General features: G+C 43.1%; 1 protein-coding gene across 2 annotated transcripts in view; it reads right to left on the bottom strand.

Moving 5' to 3' along the window:
• NT5DC3 (5'-nucleotidase domain containing 3) overlaps window positions 1–20,984 on the bottom strand; it is a 390,067-nt gene that overhangs the window by 171,936 nt on the left and 197,147 nt on the right. For both annotated transcript variants that reach the window (XM_069228992.1, XM_069228993.1), the window contains exons 6-7: window positions 20,707–20,844; window positions 7,415–7,475 (exon numbers count right to left, since the gene is read on the bottom strand). In XM_069228992.1, the coding sequence (XP_069085093.1) occupies window positions 7,415–7,475; window positions 20,707–20,844 (199 nt within the window). The remainder of the gene's footprint in view (window positions 1–7,414; window positions 7,476–20,706; window positions 20,845–20,984) is intronic.

Here is a 20,984-nt window from a genome sequence, read left to right on the forward strand (position 1 = left end):
ATGTTTAAACTGTCATTTTCACCTAAATATAACATCACTTTAACCTTTGTTTTTCCCACTGAATTTCTGATGTTCTTTTTAATGCAAAGATAGATATTATCATAATGCCACTTTAAGTTTTCTTTTCTTCAGTGACAATGTCACTGAAAAACCAAAAGGGTACGGTTAAAGGGATGTCACAGCTAGGTGAAAAAGTCTGTGAAAACATAGTTTAACAAACAAAAACTACTGAAATTCACCAGTTATAGTTACCTCAAGTAACTATAAAGCATGCTCCAAATTAACTGTACATCGCACACCAGCCATGCACAGTCTTCTCATCAATGATGTCATTTGAGTTGTTGCGGTAATGTTATCAAGGAAGTCATAGAACGTCATGAGAAACGTAACATGTGAGGAAATTAGCACTGCATGGCGAGTGTGGATAATTACTTTACAGCACAAGTTAGTTTTCCTTTCAGTGGTCTTGTTTGTTTAAAACTATGTTTTAACTAACATTTTCACCTTACTATAGTGCCAGTGAGTTTCTAATTTTTTTTCAATGTAAAGTAACATTACAATTCCTAACTACAACACTGCTTCAATCTTTGGGTTTTTCAGTAAATACTTATGTTTTTTAATGTAAATTAAGATGTTGATCGCAGTGCACAGCTTGTGTTTCCAACCAACCCCCAGTGAGCTCCCTACCCCACCTTCCCTCTCTGTGCTCAGTATATGGTTGGGTGAGCCTCCAACTCCTCACTGTGCATATCCTTTGGCCATACACGGTGAGGGTTGAGCTCAGGGCCTGGCCTGCGTGTTTTTAACAGAGGTGAACAGGTCGAGCTAAGGTTCTCACAACTTGTGCCTCCTCCGGATGTAGCTAACATTCATGATTCATGAGGGGACTTGTAAGGCTGCTAGTGCGCTTATTTTAACTCATTTCACACATTTTTAAGTTGTTTGACTGCTGCTATAGGTGTCTAGTTCTTATAGTTGATATGTGCGATAGGGTACAATGGCACTTTGAATTTAAAAATGTTTTAACTGTTTACCTGATATCCGTGTTCAGAGGTATCACCCCTTCTGCTACTACACTCTCTCTGCCTAAGCTGTACTTTTTCCTCCCCCGTGACCAAACATTGCACTTCGGTTCTTGGGAGGGTTGGGGTGTATCCACCGTGATCGGGGAGGAGCTAGAGTGAAGCACTGTGCAAAGTGTCTTCATTTGAGTATTGCTAAGAGCAGGGTGCCACTGTTTCCCTACTCTTAGTGCCGCTTAGAGCCGCCATCTTAGGTTAGTGCTCTATCAGCTTTTGTCATTCAGCTTCTCCCACCCCCATATAAGTGAGACTATGCAGCGGACGCAGGCAAGACGTGCGCCAGTGGCATGTCGAAGGCAAGCACATCTGAACCCGGCTATGCTGGGACCAGGGGCAAGGGATTATGTTAGCTGCACAGAAAATAAGGTAACCTATACTTCCAGTCAATTACATATACTTAAAACAATGTTAATTTACTCCTGTTGCCATCCTATTGATCTTAGTTCATCAACATTGATTTGTAAAAGTTGCGGACTGTATCCATGGCGTGGACCAAACCAGCCCAATGGTAATTGTAAGGTATCAGCTACGCAAATGCACCTTATCAACTGCCGGTCTCTATCTTCTCACAAACTGGATATTTATTGCCTTCTAAGTGAGTCATCACCAGGTGTCTTATTTCTTATAGAAATCTGGCTCTATGAGTAGTCTTCTCCAGATATACTTAAAGTCTTGCCACCCGGATACCTTATAAGCAGGTTAGACTGGGTAGACACAGGAGATGGTGGTTCAGCCATTATTTACAGGAAATCAATTAAAGGCTTTTTGTACAACTCAATATTTTAGCCTGTGAACGTCTGTCCTTTTCCTTAGTACTAAATCCTACTTTTGCATTTTCTGGAATTCTTTTGTATAGGCTTCCAGGCCACCATGCCCATATTATTAAGGCTCTTCCTAACTTAGTAGCAGATCTGGCTCTAAACAGATCTACCTTTACTCTGCTTGGAAATTTTAAAATTCATGCTAATGACATCAACAATGCTGCTGCTAAGAATCTTTTATCTGACTGCCCTACGCATGAGAAAGTTCCTACAATGGACCTTGTATTTAGTAATATGACTAATGATTTACAGGTACAAAGTCACCTCCCGCTTTTCTGGTCAGATCATTCTTTATTTATTTTGAATATATCTATTTCCTTAACCTCTACTCTAACAAGAAGGCGGATGGGCCGTTGCTGGCCTAAATAGAACCTTGAGGACTGTACTGGAGGCTTAAAGATCTGTTCTTTTGGACCAAAATGTTCCAGCCTCATGTAGGTTCAATGAGTGGATTTCTAATTCACTAGATATAGTTCTACCAGCGAAAGTATATACTAATGGCCATCGTGGTAGGAAATCTCTATGGTTCAAATCTCATTTATTGAACCTAAAAAAGGAATTTAAATGCCTGGAAAGAAGGTGGAGAAAATCTTATGACAAAACCATAAAATCGGATTATAGGACAGCCATCAGAAATTATCGTGTGTAAATATGAGCCCCCCCATCCCCAACCCTCCTACAACACAGAAAAATTGAAAGCTTGTCTAATTCTCCTAAATAAATCTTCCAGATTTTTAAAGAAATTATTGAGCCCGTATCATCTAATGCCACTCCAGAAGCTTTCATTGAGCATAGCAATAATTTAGCACTTTTCTTTTAAAAGAAGATAATGGATATATACTCTGCCTTCCCTGATGGCCCACTTCTGGAAGTTACTCAAATTAGATAGTCCCTCCTACATCAACCAGACACTATGCTTCTGGTCTTTCCTGCTGTCAGTGCTGAAATCCTGACAGAACTCATGCAGGCAGTAAAATCTGGATCTCCGTTAGATCCTGCTCCTCCTTATACAATTTGCCAAGGATCAGAAAGATTTGCTCCAGTTTTAACTGACCTACTAAACTTATTGCTTAATAGCAGACAGGTCCCTCTTCCCAATGGAAGCATGCAGTCGTCAAACCACTATTGAAAAAAACACAGTCTCGACTCCTTTGTCTGAATAACTAGAGGCTGATCTCCCTAATACCAGGAGCATCCAAGCTCCTAGGAAAGCAAAAGAGTTTTGGGTTATGGTTGGACTCGAGCCTCACTTTGGACTGTCAAGTAATTAAAGCTTGCTGCTACCTGATCAAGGGGTTCTGAGGCTGTTGGGGAAACTTTTTGACCTTCTCCCTTTTTAGCCAAAAGAAATGATTGTCCAGGCCCTGGTAAACTCGCTTCTCGATTATGGCGATGCCCTATTTTTGGCACACCTCAGTACGCGATGGATAAGCTGCAGGTGGTTCAGAATACAGCAGTTTGCCTTCTTATGAACATCCCAAGACATCAGTCTGCCAAAAAAGCTCTGGCAGCAATTCACTGTCTTCCAGTGGGGAAAAGTGTTCAATTCAAGGCTCTTTGTATCATGCAAAGAGCACTTTAAAATATGGGCCCCTCTCTACTAAGCTCTCTGAACTCTTTCTTTATCCCTTGCAGGTCCCTTAGATCTTCCACGGTCTACGTGTTGAACGTTCCCAGAATTTGTAGATCCCGTTGGGGAGGCCGTTCCATGGCCTATATGGCTTTCAAACTTTACAATACTCTCCAGTTGGAGCTTTGTCAGCTTGACCACATACTGTCCTTTCATAAGAACTTGAAAACTTGGCTGTTTAGGACTTAGTCAGTGGTGCGGCCGGTAACCTGCGATGTCTGTTCTAGCTCTGGGAGATCTTCTAGTAACCATGCGCCATATAAGAATGAATGAATGAATGATCCACTAGGCGCCAACAACTGAGCTTGTCCACCCTAGCATTCAATTATCCTGCCAAATGGTTCACTACCAGGAAAATGCCTTGGCGATTCAGCCATTTCCAGAGGCACAAGGCCCCCTGCACAGTCTGTGACCCCCGCCCTTCCCTGTTTGCTGAAGTACCACATGGCGGGGTGCTGTGCATGAGCATATGTACCAGTCTCTCCTTGATAGATCCTTGGAAGTCTTTCACTTTCAGAACCATACAGATGGCCCTCAGTTCCAGAAGGATGATATGGAGCCGGGACTTCTCCAGAGACCAGAGGGAAGGGAGAGTGGTCTGCTGTTGACCCAATCGAGGCCCAGTAACAACCACTGCAGATCTTTTGCAGTCTCCTCTGAGATCTCAACATGGTTGGAGAGCCTTTGCAGACGATTTGTAAAACCTACCTGCCCGATATAATCTCTTGCAATCCTGGATAGAATCACTGGATTTTGCCTCCCACCAGGTAGCTGTGACCCTCTATAGGTACACTAAAGGGGTTTGGCAGGTGAGGCTGCAGGGGTGTACTGTGAGGCATGCTGACCTTGGCTGCAGGCAAAGTGACCACCAAGGCCTCTCCCGCTAAAGTGCTGGGTTCCCTGCTGGAGTGGGATAGGCTGGCAGTAGGAAATACTTCGGCCAAAGCCACAAAAGGAGGTTGGAAGTGTTGCTGGTGAGATTTGGTGGAAACGCCCAGAAAGTGAGCTGTAACTCTACTCTAATATGTTCAAGGGTCAAGTCAGCCAAACAAGCGAGTCCCATCCAACAGCATGTCCATCAGGGAGGACTGGCCGTCTCCTTTGATTCCAATAGAGTGTAGTCATGAATGGTGGTGAATTGCAACACAGGTGCCTACAGCCCATCTAAAGGAGTCAGTGGTTTCCAAGCCACAATGAATTTCGAACTTGGCCACATCACAACCATCCTGAATGGCCTGAGAGAGAACAGGGCGAAGGTCTTCAAGAATGCCGGGAGGACTTGTGCTACCAAATCCTGGAGGGCATGAGTGTAGCGGCTGAGTAAGCAGGAAGCATCGAAAGGCCAAATTGGCAGATGAGAAAAGTAATTTAGCAAATGTCTCTACTTGCTCGGATTCCCTATCAGAGGGAGTGGAAGAGAAATTGTTGGGGTTCGTCTATCTAGTAGATTCCTGCACCCCAATTTTCTCTGGAGCAGGGTGCTCTGACAGAAAAGCTGGGTCACCTGGAGCAGGGTGATGACATTTTAAAATATGCCAATTAACCGGAGAGCCAGTACAGGGTTTAAACCAAGCCCCTAGCAGGGTTCCAGTCAAGTCCCCATTAACAGGTAAAGAGTCCCAGTCGCAGTCTGGACAGGCTGCAGGACCTCTGTCAGGATGTAGGTTCTCACTTCTATGGTGGGAAGTTAAACCAGAGCATACGATGCAGATTCTTCTGTGGCCAGGCCAGAAAGGGAGGAAAGGGCCAACTCCCGGGAGGTGTCAAGCTCACTAGCATCTTGTAGGTCCTCGTACCAACTGCTGTTGTTATATGACTGAGCCCTGATGACAATCATTGTCTGGCTCATTGGCAAAAAAACAAAAAACTGAAGGGATGTTGCATGCCTGGTGGCAAGGCGAGAGCAGAAACATTAGTCTGATTTGGTTGCGACGTCTGTCAAATTCAGACCAGCATTGAGTCAGTGTCGGAAAGGACAACTGAGATCACCTCTTCAGATGGTAAAGTTGGCATTGACGTGCCCGTTTGTGGATTGGGTAAGAGCCCCGAGGGTGGTGCAGGTACTGGAGTTAAAAGAGGAATCAGGACAGAGGGTGCATATGGCACTGTGGATGAACCCACCAGTGGTACCCTTAGTAGAAGGCATTTCTGCTCCGTGGCGCCCAGAGGCAGCCAGGTGAATTGGTACAGATCCGAAGACAGGAGCATAGTCAAGCAAGCAAAACTCTTTGATTTTTGTTAAGTGGTTAAAAGAGGAAACTCAGGTTGTACACAAACCAGCTGTGGAATCAGCTCTGAAGTCTGTTGACTTCAGGAGCAAGAACTGGACTGTTGGCACCAACCACACGCTTTATCAGGGGAGTGGGAATGGGGTGGAGGAGCAGAATTCCACTTCCACTGCTTATGTTTCTTGTGCTTACCTGAGAATTTGAAACATTCTGAAGACCGGCCTCAAGAGCTGCTTTGTCATTTCTGGGAAGGGGTAGGGGGAATGAACCTTCCACTTAGATCGGGACTTGGAGTGGTTCCAGCGCTGCATCTTCTTGTGCTTTGCGACATAACGTTTTGCCTCACGTTCTTTAATTGCCTTGTTATGGCTAAACCCCCTGACACCACAGGCAGACCGGGTGGGGATCTGTCACAGACATTGGTTTACGATAGTCCCTACAGGGCTTAAAACCTGTTGCTTTTGGGGGGAGGGGAGGTTGGGATTTGACATCCCTAGCACACTAGAAAATTTGGAAAAGTTGAACAACAAGTCTCTAAGAGAAGAGAGGCGCTCTGGATCTGTGTCTAGAGGTGCAGAAAGAAAGGAACTGAAATGAGTGCACAGGAGTGGGGTCTTCATAGGTCCCGCACATCACTTCTGGAGTGGAACAGGGTCAGGGCAGAGAGGTACTACAAAAAATGTTTCTGTATCTAGTCTGATCCTTGGGAAATATACAAAAAGTGAGGAATCTGCAGCTAAAAGTTACTGTGACAAAAAGAATATATGTCATCTCTGCAGGTCAGCTAATACATACTGTTTGTTGCAAATGTGCATAGCCCTATTTCAGAATATTGTGGTACAAGCTATCCTACCTTTAAGTAATGAAGAATAGAAACAGAAGAATATAAAAAAGAAGAAATGGTTAGCTTGAGAGAAGCAGACTGTCTGAAAAAAAGAAACTGGTGATTGTGCACACCCAAGCATGTGAAGATGTTATGGCTGCATAATGTATACATATGTATGAATGGAAATCCTGGTGTGCAGTTTTCAGAATCAAGTTCAGGTCCATCCAGCAGATGGTGTATACCTACTGGCTGAGAATAGGTGTAACGAAAGACATTAAAATGCTAGAGTAAATAATACATAGACCAATTATCTATTTGAGCTGGCGTTCATGGTCAGAAAGTAAACGCCCCTCAACGAATGCTTTCCTCCTCTCTAGCAATGTTATCAAAATGTTCAATCGCCAAACTGCCATCTTAAAATGTATTAGGCCTCGTATTTTGCTGTCTGAATCGGAGAGGCTGGAAGGGAAAGAAAGAACCTTATGTAAGTGATGTATGTTTTTCCAGAATCTAGATAATCCTAGCGGGGAGATGGGTGATGTGAGAATTACTAGGACTAATGCAGGTTCTTTCATCCTAGTCATTTTTGATTATTTCTATATTTCTCTCGGGTTTAACAGGTAATTGCTAATGTGTTGACCCAAACTCCAGATAGGGCTATTAGCAGAAGTACTTCACAGTCTCCCCTACTGACAAGCTAATGGCAAAATGCCCAAGAGTGCAAAAGTATAGCAGATCTCTACTTTCTTCAAGTCTAAAACAAAGATCTGCAGGCTTTGGAGATGCACGAAAGCAAGACATGAAAATATACTCCAAAAATTACTCACCAATATCTGACAAAATAGCTTTGTACATCAATCCTTTAACATGCACATCCCTAATCGAATCCTAGAAGGAAATATTAAAAAAAATATTAAAGACACATATTTGTCCCACCTTACGGTTGAATATCATATCGAATACTTGGTACTAAAGTTCATCATACGATGAGTAATGGCAGTTTCTCTGATCAAAAGTGTCCTACTTTTATTGCAGATTCCACTGTCAGGCAACAAGCTATCTCCTTTCAGTCAATAAAAAGTGTAGAAAGAACAACCTAAATTGTATTAAAATAACTGACAACAGTTTTATGGCTTAAATCTTTTTATTATTAGTATATAGAGTTACACAATCAACGTGAACAGATACATTGATATCGTAAAATCAAAATAAGAACGTCAAAGTGATGGTTGTAATTAAACTGACACTCCCTCCGTCCCTCTCCTATCCATCCCCACGAGGTACACTTTACATTAGAAATGAGCTTTGAGTATCAAATGTGTAATCTTCAAAGGAGTGAGCAGTTAACAACATTAGGGGGCGGTTCTAAAAGACGCTGCAACCTCAGATATTTAGGGCATGTCAATTCCCAGAATACTTGGGATGAATGGTCTCCATTATTCGCCGTATGAGTCCCCTTGAGATGTCAAGACTAAGGAATATGCCCACATTCTGTGGAGACAGGCCAGATGTGTGGGTATCATAGTTGTGCCTCAATGTGCTGGGATCGTCTGATGAGCTGCGCCTAGAGCTAGGAAGAGGTTTCCACCCTTGTGAGGTTTTAGCAGGAATATGAGTGGGTTGGGTGGGCTGAGGAATATGTAGGCAGGGAATCTTGGCAGTTGTATTCTTAGGCGGGTATCGATATCTTGTAATGCCCGTTCCCAGAATTAGGAGAGCTTGGGGCATTCCCATAGGATATGGAGCAATGTGCCCAAGAAAACGCATTGTCGCCAGCAATTGGTCTTGCAAGTGGGGTACATTGTTGTAAATGAGGAGGTGTATAATATCAATAGGTGATGATTTTATTAGCCATTTCCATGTTCTTAGAGTTATGAGCGGTATGTTGGGCTCTGTAGCGTATCTCCCTCCCTTCTCTAGGAGTCAATTGTCTACCAAATTCCTGCTCCCAACATTTCTGCCATGGGGTTTTCAGCATCAGGGAAGCTTGAAGGAAAATGCTGTAGAAATCTGATATCATACCCTTATCCGGGAGCTTTGCGAGGAGCGATTGTTCAAAGGCCGTTATGGGTCTCAGGGCCCTGGGTTTCATTGAAGGGTGAGGTACCCAATGCCCGACTTGAAGATAGTGTAGACTTTCCATCTCCGGCAACTCAAAGTCCTCTCACAGTTGTACCAAAGAGATGACGCTGTCCTCCCCAAAGAGGTGGCCAATGAAGGGACATCCACTCAACTGCCATTGGCCTAATGCATGTTGGTCCATTCTAAGAGTAAAGTCTGTGTTGTCAAGTATGGGCTTCAGGGGTGAGGGAAAGATGGTCAAGCCCATGGTCGATGCTATACTTTTCCATACCCTAAGCGTTGACCTAGTAATCAGGGAGGAGTTCAGACACCAGGCTCGTTGCGATCTTTTTTTCGGATGGACACCTGCGTGTGTGCCCGTGATTGCTCTGTCCATAAAGAGCCATGATTTTTCAGACTCGGCTCTTGACAATTCAACAAAGTGGCAGAGCTGGGCAGCTTGGTAGTATGCCTTGAGGTCTGGAATTCCAAGCCCACCTTCCTTGGGAGACGATACCTATGTGTGTGGTTCATTTGTGGGCGTTTGTCTGCTCACACAAAGCAAGACATCGGCTGTTGGAGTGCCTCAATTATGCCCGGCAGTGGTTCAACTGTTAGGGCTTGGAACAACAAGAGAATCCGGATGAGAGCAGTCATTGTGAGCACCGCTATCCGTCAGAGCAAGGAAAGTAGATATAAGCGTCATTGAGCAAGGTCGCGCATGATCTGCCTAGACAGGGTGTGATGGTTCAGTGTCGCAGTGTCTGTGACCATTAATGCTAAAGGGATCCCTAAGTAGGGGATGGCAGTCGAGGTCCACTGAATTGGGGGGCTGCTAGAGAGTTGTGCTGCTGTTTGTAGGGAGACTCCTCCAAGAACGCCGGTAGGGTAGAGCGTAGGTCGTCAAGAGCTAAAATAACATAGTCAATGTAGAGGCAGATGGTGTTTTCCTCCCCACTGAAGTGGACCCCAGTAATATTCGTATGGTCCTGCACCCGTTGAGCAAAGGGCTCCATGTAGAGTGTGAATAACAGGGGGGAACAACGGGTACCCCTGTCAAGCTCCTCTACCTATGGTGAAGGGACTGATGAGGTCCCATTCACCCTGACAGTGGCCCTCGGACGGCCGTAGTTACACAATATCCAGTTGCAGAACCAGGGCCCAAAGCCAAAGGGGTGAGTGTTGCTGCCAGCTAGGGCCAGTGTATGCAGTCGAATACCTTTTTGGCAGCAAGGCCAACAGAAAGACTTCTTGTTTACAGTGCTTAGCTTTGTCAGTGATGTGGAGGATTCATTTAGTGTTCTCACTGCACTAAGGGGAACGAATCCCGCCTGGTCAGGGCCAATCAAAACCGCCAACAATAGATTCAGTCCGGGTGCCATGATACCAGTAAGCAGTTTAGCATTGACGTTGACGAGGGAAATTAGCCAGTAGGACTCACATTTTCATGCGTCGTTTCCAGGCTTGGGAATTATAACTATGGACGCATCTATCATGGACAGGGGCAGATTATGCGGGATGTCTATAGAATTGAATACCCGAACCAGGATGAGTGCCAGTGAGTAAAAGAAGGTCTTACAGAAACTTGTTAGGAAACCATCCGGACCCAGTGACTTATAGAGTTTCAGGTGGGCGAAGGCCACTATGACTTCCTCCGTGCAGATGGGTTGGTCAATCTCATCTGCTTGTGTCAAAGTTAGGCGGGATACATACCCTTTCTTTAAATAGCTTTCAATATTATCTGTGGCTATGGGATGTGCAGAGTAGAAGTCTCTGAACCTGGCAGTGAGAAGGTCATCACTTCTAATTTCGGACGTTCTCCCGGGCCAGCTCCTTGACACTGTGAGAAGCGGAGCATGGAGTCTGTTGGCCAGTAGTCGCCAGCACTTGTTTACTCCCACATAAAAGGTGTGCTTTAGGTGGAGAATAGAATATTCCACCTTGTCAAGGTCCAAGTGTGCCAGCTGTTTTTGCGCTGCCTCTAGCTGCCCCCACACCCTAGGGGCACTTGTGCGATGGTGAATACCCTCAAATTCCTTCACTTGTTGCTGCTTCTCCATCTTCTCTTATTATCTGTGGCGGAAATTGCAATAAATTCTCCTCTGACCACTGATTTTAAAGCTTCCCAGAGGACCGAAATGGGGGTATCGGCTGTGTTGTTGGTCATTAGATAGGAGTGACTGGCCTGTTCAATTAGTGTGACAACATCAGGTCTGTGTAGAAGTGTATCTTTTAGCTGCCATGACTGATCTGTCTGGGTTACCGGGGGAAGAGTTAAACCTACCACTACTGCAGCGAGGTTGGAAATTGGGTTGTATTTCAATAGTGGTGACCAAACTTAGCAGTTCCCGTATTCCTAGAAAGTAATCTAGCATGGCATATGTTTGATGTGAGTGGGAGTAGAAAGTGTAGTCTCTAGAGTAGGGATGGCCCACCCTTCACAGATCCTGTAGCCCCATCTCACAAAGTCAATGAGCTCCTTCACTTGAGATCTCCCCTGCCGGGGTGCTGAGCGGTCGATATCATTATGAAACACCACATTGAGGTCTCGCACCTGCTCCCCCCCGCCCCAACCTGGCCGCCCTCCCCCCCTGGTCTACCATGGACATTGACTATCACTATCACGGTTTTTACTTAAAATATTTATATCCCTTGGTCCCCTTATTGGATTTTTGGAATTTTTGAATCACTTTGGCAAATTGAATGTGACTCAATTTTTCTAATTTGGTTTGGGATTTTTATTGGTTTGCGTTTCATCTTTAATACTGATTTGATACCTCATAAATCCTGTAGACATTATTCTAACATAAGCGTGTTTGCTCTGTGCCATAGCTACCCGGGGATTATGGTCTAACTTTGTTGGCACTACTTAGTTTGGCTAACAGTGAGGCCTGAGGTGGCGCATACTGGTGGACTCGGATACGTGTTTGCAGTACTTATCAACCAATAATGAGGATTTGTTTTGGATCCTTACATCTGTGGTGCAGTAGCATGTTAAGTTGGTTCACCTAGAGGACTGTACACACTTCTGGGAAGGAGGAAGGGCGCATGTGAATCTACAGCACTACATGCCACGAACAGATGTCTCCTGGTAAGTAACATTATCCATTCAATGGCTTGTGTAGCTCTAGATACACATGCTGTGCATAGACTGTAAAGCAGTCCCTCCATAAAGCGGTGGCTAGTGTGCAGGGGACGCAATTGTCTGAAAAAGTGTTTTAAGTACAGCTTGTCCAACATTTGCCTGTTGTCTGGCAAAGACGTCTGCACAATAATGTTTAATAAACTTGTGTGGTGTAGACCATGTTGCTGCCTTACAAATGTCTGCTATAGAGCTGTTACCTAAAAAGCCCATAGATGCACCTTTTTTCCTAGTGGTATGTGCTCTAGGTGGTACAGATAACTGTCGCTTAGCTTTAGTATAGCAAGTTTGAATGCATTTGACTATCAATCTTGCTATAGTTGTTTTAGATATAGGATCTGCTTTCTGTGGTAATGAGAAAGCAACAAAAAGCTGCTTAGTTTTCCTAAAAGCTTTTGTTCTGTCTATACAATACTTAAGAGCTCTTTTAGCATCCAGAGTATGTAGAGCTGTTTCTGCCACTGATTCTGGTTTTGGGAAGAAAACTGGCAGTTCTATTGTTTGATTAATATGGAATTGCAAAGGGACTTTTGGAAGACATTTTGGGTTTGCTCCTAATACAATCTTTTCTTTACGAACTTGAAAGAAAGGTTCTTCCAAAGTTAATGCCTGAAGCTCACTGACATGCCTAAGAGAGGTGATAGCAATTAAAAGGGTACTTTCCATGAAAGGAATTGTAGGGGGCAGGAGTGAAGTAGCTCAAATGGTGGAGCCATGAGTCTTGTGAGTACATTGTTTAGATTCCAAGATGGAGCTGGAGGAATCTGTGGTGGAATTATTCTTTTTAATCCTTCCATAAATGCTTTGATAACTGGAATTCTAAACAACAAAATATGTTGTCTATATTGCAGATATGCAGCTGTGGCGGCTAAATGCAAACAAATAGATGTGTAGGCTAAAGTTGCCTTGTGTAAATGTAATAAATATTGTACAATGTCCTGTATTGTTGGTTGAAGAGGGTTAATGTTTTTTGTAACAAACAAAATGTTTCAATTTTTCTGCATAGCACTGTCTAGTGGTAGGTTTGCATGCTTGTTTAATGATATACATACATTCCTGTGGCAGGGGCCACTAAGATCATGCTGAGGGAAGATTGTTTTATCTTCCGTACTAGGAATGGTATGAGTGGGAGAGAAGGAAAAGCGTAAGCAAATATCCCTGACCAACTCATCCATAGAGCATTGCCCTTGGACTGAGAGTGTGGGTATCTGGAGGAGAAGTTTTGGCATTTTTTGTTTTGATTTGTTGCAAACAGATCTATTTGAGGTGTTCTCCATTTTGCGAAGCATTGTTGAGGACTTGTGGGTCGAGTTCCCACTTGTGCGTTTGTTGATGCATCCTGCTTAGCAGGTCTGCTAAGTGGTTGTCTGTCCCCGGGAGATATTGTGTCACTATGTGAATGAGGTGACGAATCGCCGTTTCCATAGTGTTGGTGCTAGTTGGGACAGTTGTTGAGATTGTGTGTGTGTCTGTTTTTGAAGATAGTACATGGCAGTGATGTTGTCTGTACATGTCGTACGTACTGTTTTATGCTGCAATTGTGAAAGGAATGCTTTCATTGCCAAGAATGTCACTTGCAGATATGAAGAGATCGATGAGAATCGGACCATATTGCCTCAAATGTTAGGTTGAGGAGATGAGCTCCCCAACCGTTGTTTGAGGCATCTGTTGTGAGAGTAATCTGAGGCACAGGGTCTACAATGGACCGCCCCTTCATAAGGTTTGTTGTATTCCAATGTAGAGAGAGATAAGTTTAGCAGTCTAACAACACTAGATCTTCCATTTGACCCTGTGCCTGAGACCACTGATGAGAGAGACACTGTTGAAGGGGACACATATGCAGTCTGGCATGAGGCGCTATGGCAATACAAGACGCCATCATAACTAATAGTTTCATAACAGTTCTTACTGTGTATGTTTGGTACTGTTTTAATGTTGCAATTAAAGTCTGAAAAGCTTGGACTCTGTTTTGGTTGGGAAAGGCTATTCCTAATTGTGTATTGAGTATAGCTCCTAGATATGGTTGTGTTTGAAGAGGTTGCAGATGAGATTTGACGTAGTTTATGGTGAATCCTAGAGAGTATAGGAGACGGATAGTAGTTTGAGTATCTTTTTGACACTGTGGGAATGAATTGACTTTGATGAGCCAATCGTCCAAATAAGGGAAAACATGAATTTGGTTTCTTCTGAGATGTGCTGCAACCACTGCAAGGCCTTTTGTAAATACTCTGGGAGCAGCTGTGACTCCGAATGCTAATATTTGTAATTGGTAATGTTTTCCTGCTACTACAAATCTTAGGTATTTGTGGTGTGCAGGATGAATGGGAATGTGAAAATAAGCGTCCTTTAGCTCTAAGGCTGTCATAATGTCTCCTAGTTGTAATACAGGAAAAACATCAAACATCCTGATGACTAACCACATGAAAATGTTCTGATACGATGTAGTAGTTAAAGGGTCTGAGATCTAATATTGGTCTGAGAGACCCATCTTTTTTGGGGATTAGGAAACACAGGGAGTAAACTCCTGTTCCTTGGTATTGCAATGGTACTGGTTCTATAGCTCCTTTTAGAAGAAGGGAATGTACTTCGTCTTTGAAAAGAGATGATCTTGTGAGAGTGTGTGGGTACAAGGGGGTATATTTGGTGGAGTAGAAATGAGCTCCAGACAATAACCACTTTAGATAATTTTAAGTACCCGTTGATCTGTGGTAATTTGAGTCCATTGGGGTAAAAAAGTTGTAACCTCCCCCCTACAGGAGTAGTGTGTTTTAGTATTGTTTCTGGTAAGTCATTGTTTAGTGATGGATGTGGAACCTCTAGATGTAGATGGTTTTCCTCTTCCTTTATTATCGTTTCCTCTATATGATCCTTTAAAGTAACTTCTGGTGTATTGAGAGGTCGGTTCAGTTTGATTTGTGGTCTGTTCTTGAAATGATGACCTAAATCCTCTGCTAAACCCTACACGACGAAAATTACTCCTATGTCTGCTGGCTTGTAAGGCTCTTATAGCTCTGGCAGTTTGATTGTCCTTATTTAACTTTTCAAGAGTGGTATCCACTTGTGGACAAAATAAGTGCTACTTATAAAAAGGCATATTTAAAATTGCCTGCTGTACTTCCTGTTTAAAAACTGCACATACGAGCCATGCATGCATGGCGCCGTCTGATAACAGTTGTATTAATAGGGCAAGCTGCTGTATCAGCAGCATCAAGTGCACATCGAGTGGAGTTATTGGAGATTGCTTGTCCCTCATTTACAATCTCCACCCCTCTTTTATGATGTTCTTCTGGTAGGTATTGTAAAAATTTCTCCATAGCATCCGAGTGAGCTCTGTCGTATCTGGAAAATAAAGCCTGAGCATTAGCGATTCGCTAATGGTTGGCTACTTCAGCAGCCACTCTTTTTCCCCGCAGCATCTAATTTTTTACTTTCCTTATCAGGAGGAGGTGTATCTCCTGTTGACTGGCTTTTAGCTCTTTTTCGTACAGTAGATGCCACAACAGAGCATGGAGGAATCTGTGCTTATATATAAAGGATCAGTGGGTGCAGCTTTGTATTTTTTTTATCAACTCTAGAAGTGATAACCCTTGCTCTAACAGGCTCTTTAAACATTTCTTCTGCATGTCTGATCATTCCTGGAACCACTGGAAGGAACTGACTTTCCTTATGTGTTGCGCCAAGGATGTTCAAATAAAAAATCTTCCTCTATTGGATCAGTGTACATATTTACATTGTGATATGCTGCTGCCCTTGCTATAACCTGTTGGTATGATGTAGAATCCTCAATGGTGAAGGTCTAGCTGGGTAAAGATCCGGATCATTTGGTGTAATAAGATCCGGATCGTACCCATCCCATGGGTCCTGTTCATCTAATGCAGCCCCTATATCCTGAGACCCACCAGGTGGTGAACTAGGTGGTGTGAACCCTAAATGAGGGGGAGATGTGGAGAAGTAGGTAATGGTGAAGATGTATAAGTATGAGAAGAAGCCTTTTCTTTGGTAGTCTTATTTGGACATGCAGAGGAATCAAGACTTTCTTCAAAAGTTAATTTCCTCTTTATAGGTGATTGAGGTGATGTTATAATCCACCCTGTTCCTTACTGAATTTGAAGTCAGTGCTGCCTAGCATCCATAACTTCCAAAATTGGTTCTACCTGTGATGTAGGGGATGTTATTGACTGTCCAGAGTCACTGAAAGTCTTGGTGTTTTCGGATGGAAAATTCAGTGCAGAAATAGAAGCTGCCTGTTGTCTCTTTTTTGGTGCTGAAGTGGTCGGCACTGAAGCACCATGTAGGTTTTGTACTTACGGTGCCGAAATGGAGGTACTGGAGGTCGATGCTTAAAATTTCCCTTTGGCTTTTTCGGTGCTGAGCTGGTATGCCGGGCATCCGAATAAGGTTCTCGGCTCTGACCATGGCAGGAAGGCAGTAGCGGACCGGTGACCTCTTTTGTGGTTGTTTTGTCCAATGGGAAAGGGGGATTTTTCCATACAGTTTGTGCGGGTTGCAACGGTTGACTCTTGATGTTCAACTGCACATCAGAGTCTGAATCCAACAGAGAAGACTCCCTCTTGTTCCAAACCTTCTTGCGTGTGCTCGTCTCTGAAAATGTCCAGTGTATCCTCTGGCGGTCAAGACCCCATTTCCAGTCGATGAGCCCTTCGGTCTCTAAGCGTCTTCTGTGACCGAAAAGAACTGCACAATTCGCAGGTTTGGTCGTTGTGGTCTGGTGAAAAACACAAATTACACACCTGGTGTTGGTCAGTGTGTGGAAACTATGAATGGCATTGAGGGCAAAATTGACAGGAAAAACGTTCCATCAGGGCTGCATGGATCAATACCACGTGGAAGAGGTAGGCCAAAGGAGGGCCCGAGAGGGCCTTTCTGTCCCCGAAAGGCTCGAGAAAACTCAATTCTGAGTGTAGAAAAAGGAACCAAGAGTTGAATATTAAGGAATATGCGTTCGTAAACAATACTGACGACGATAGAAAGAATCACGTTTTAGACTGTTTGGAGCGGAGAACTCTGAGCAAGAGGAACACACATCCGAACCTGACAGCAGAGAAAAACAATCTAAAAGGACTTGATGCCCATGTGCAGTGGGAAGATACTCATAGGAATTGTGCGCTCACAGTAAATTAACACAGCAAAATTCGAATCATAATCTTTGGCACGGTGCTCCTGGCAAGAGGATCTTCCTCCCTCCTCTAATGTTTCCAATGGAAACCAAATAGCAATAAACAGATGTCAGGGCACTCATGAATCAAAAGCCCAATCCTTTATAAATGTTCTTAGTCCAATATTAGTGTCTAATACAGGTCTCAACAAAATAAATTTCGCCGTCGGACCGGGATTCGTGAAAGAAACAGAACTCAATTTATTCTTGAAACAGGAAGCTCATCACAGCAACAATAGCCGTCCTTGAAACCAATATCCATGTAGCAACAAAAGCCAACACGTGTTTCGTCCTATGAGACATTAATCTCAAAGACTTCATCAGGGCTTTGCTAAGAAGATCTTAAAGCTAGTGAATCCAATCATTCCGCAAATCCGAGTATCTTATTGTATCAAAACAGATGATTGCCAAGTGATATTAAGACGTAAACGTGTAGAGCAATCTATCAGTTATGCAATCTAAATAATAAGAAAAAAGAGAGAAAACTGCGTTCAGATAATCACGCGGCATTTCCGTGTGTCGGTATAACCAGGTTGTGGAATGATTGGATTCACTAGCTTTAAGATCTTCTTAGCAAAGCCCTGATGAAGTCTTTGAGATTAATATCTCATAGGATGAAACACGTCTTGGCTGTTGTTGCTACATGGATATTGGTTTCAAGGACGGCTATTGTTGCTGTGATGAGCTTCCTGTTTCAAGAATAAATTGAGTTCTGTTTCTTTCACGAATCCCGGTCAGACGGCGAAATTTATTTTGTTGAGACTGGCATTAGACACTAATATTGGACTAAGAACATGTATAAAGGATTGATCTTTTGATTCATGAGTGCCCTGACATCTGTTTATCGCCCATGTGCAGTGTTACTGAGAGGAGGAGTCACTTGATCCCCTGACTCGAAAACTTTCTTCGAACAAAAACAAGTTGTACTACTCCGAACCCAACACTAGATGGGTGAGCTTATCCACAGCTGCCCATGCCATCGAACAGAATTGTATTTCATTCCCTAAAGCTTTTTTGTAAAAATGGTGCATCAATTTTAAATTAGTGTCCATAATTTTGAATTCTGAGGTATGTCAAAATGTAATTTATTTATATGGCTGTATAAAACCCCGTGAGTTCAAGGGTGTTGGAAAGACGTAATTTTGTTACATGTTAACCTAGGGTCTAGTTTTATCTATGTTGCAATCACTTCCTCGTGCAGATGAATGTGCAACTTCAAAGTACATTAAAGAGTAAATCACACCCTGCTCTCCTACCCTCTATGTGCGTGATACTGAGAGTTTGCTTTCCAACCCAAGGACACCAATAACATAATATGGATTTATGTACATCTCTGTAAGTCAAGAATGTCTTTTTCCACTGGTGGCAGTGGAAAGCACTGATACAAGTAGAGTAGCCTAGGTAGCTAATTCCTTCTTTATAACTTCCACTCATCCCTTTAGCTTTGCCTCTGGGTTTGTGCCAAAAGTGGAATAATTCACTTTATAGGTTTCATAGTTTAAACTATCTAAATTGTTTCCATGTACATGGATTTCAACTATGCCTTTATATCAGGATCCTCCTGCTCAGAAATCAAGTTGTACTAGTTGAAGACCTTCTGTGGCCTGCCTTGATCACGAAACAATTGTGTGGTACTTTGTCACACTCCAATGTTCATTCACAAGCATTCCTAATCCTCTTTGTCCAGAAAAGATTCCATTCCACGGTTTGCTTTCCAACTACTGATCTATTTGGTTCTTTTATGCGTTCCGTATGCCCGAGACATGGATATGAGATCTTCAGTGAATCTGATTATAATATGAACACTATATTGTCACATCAAGCTTGACCCTGTACTCCCTTGTGCATTTTCTTGGACTGTTTTGAAACCAAATCATTGTATGTTCCATTCGGAATTTACTTCTGTTCATTTCTTGACTGGTGGAATTTTTATTTAATACATCAGGAGGGCAACTGAGGGGAAGCATTAACTGCTCTCCTTTACACTCTGCTGCAGCTAGCTCACCCTTCTTCTGTGTTCCAACCAGTTTAGCCTATGTAGGTGTAAGCTGGAAAGAGGGGCTTCCTCCTGCAGAATTTAGGCTGTAAACTGATGTTGCTGGGTGCTCCAACTTTGTACCCAAGTTGCCTGCATTAGTGAGCCTTTCAGTGAGATCCTGAAAAGAAGCCAGAATCCTGCTAATGCTTTTGAAGTGTCCTGCCCTCTTTCCTGTGGCTGCCTTGTGCAGCATTCTGCTTAATCTCTTTCTTCTTTTCTTACAGTTTCACCTTGTTTCTGGCCTTTCCTTTCTGCTTGGTATACTATATTTCAGTATTTTGCCTATTGGGCTTCTGACCATGTACGCACTAGGTTGGCAGTGGTGCTTTTCTTCCTTGAATCGGTTTCTTTTGTCTGCCTTATTACTTTGCTGGTTTTAGGTATCAGCAGGGCATTAGTTGTTGCAGTGCCTGTGGGGTACATCCTTGAGATCCTTGTTCAGAGTCCTTGTTTAGGTTTCTTAGTATCAACAGGGCACTACTTGTCCCAGTGTTTGTTAGGTACAGCTTACTTTTGATCTCTGAACCTCTCTTGATTTCTGAAGCTTTGCTCATAATTTCTTGGCTTGGTTTTCTTCTACACTCCCTGCCCCTCCTATTATGAACTAACACTAGTATAGTATGTACCCTCAATTTTTCCCTCCTGTACTTTCCAATCATCCAGTTTTCTGCTCTTGATATTTGTCTATCCTATATTCTGGTTATTAGTTTTTCTCCGATTATCTGTTCCAGTGTGACCTCTGATCTGGTGTCGGTTCCGATCAGATAAGTGAAAGACTTCAGATGTTGCGTCCACGTTCCTTGGAGTACCTCCCATCTCAGTGTAGTCTCTATAACAGCAGGTCAAACTTCAACTTTGCTGATGGCTTAAGAGAGCAATCTGCTGGAATCGATCCAAAGGGCTTTCTCTAAGCTACCAGGAGAGGTCACTTGTCATATACAAGTAGCTTCCTTACTTACAATTAAACCCTCTTAACGTGCTCTTGCTTGTCTACATACTTGCCTGTGCTTGCAGGCAGCGCCTGCCCTCCGCAGTCCTGTGACCACAGTTTCTTATGAGAAGACTGTACTATCTTGTGGTCTTTCCTTGCAAGTATTACTTCTGGAGTCACCCATCCCTTTATACGTAATTGGTAAAATGAAGCGGTGTTGGCTGCATGTCCTAATGTGAAATTTAAGCTTCAAACTCTCAAACCATATTTTGATCGATGCTCCATTTTCTTCAAACTGCAAGCCAATTTGTATACTGTGCTATAACTCCATACATCCTGGGTTGTAGAATTGTACACAATACCATCACAGGATCACTGCAGTAGCCTCTTCTGCCAACTCAAGGGCTGTGCAGCCTCTGTTTTTCAAAAGTAGAACTCGCGTATGGATCTCTGATTCCCAGCACTAGTTTCCTTACTAGACAACGCATTGCATATTTAATGATTAATAGTCACATTTATAACTAGAACTCTAGCATTAGATCATATTTTCCAACACTGGCCTTCTCATTCTTAGAACGTAATCACAGCATTAATACCCTCTTTCCACAATGCATTCCACCTCTAGTTCTATTAGAGGGGCTGTTTAAAAAATGCAAGATACAACGTAATAAAAAGACTCATTCACAAATCAGGAAAGTCAGCTTCAAGTAATGTGCATATAGTGATCATGGACATCTCTAATTAAGAGAAAACGCAAGAGCGCTGAATTACCTTGACATCCTTGTAGAGGTGGACAGGTTCATAGTCAAAGTTATTCTTTAGAAAATGTTCATTGGCGCAGGACAGAAGCGTCATCTCTGGTAAGGAGAATATATCCATGAACTGCTTCATCGTGTTCCCCTCGGAGCTCTGCACACAAACAACGCCACGCGTTCCAGAAACATTAATTCAAACATCGTGGGAAACACTTCTCACCAGAGGGATGGGTGGTTTTTTTTAGTAATACACTGTGCAGTTAACAAATGGGAGACACACACGTGCATTTTTCC

This window comes from Pleurodeles waltl, chromosome 4_1, assembly GCF_031143425.1.
Source record: "Pleurodeles waltl isolate 20211129_DDA chromosome 4_1, aPleWal1.hap1.20221129, whole genome shotgun sequence".
Lineage (NCBI taxonomy): Eukaryota > Metazoa > Chordata > Amphibia > Caudata > Salamandridae > Pleurodeles > Pleurodeles waltl.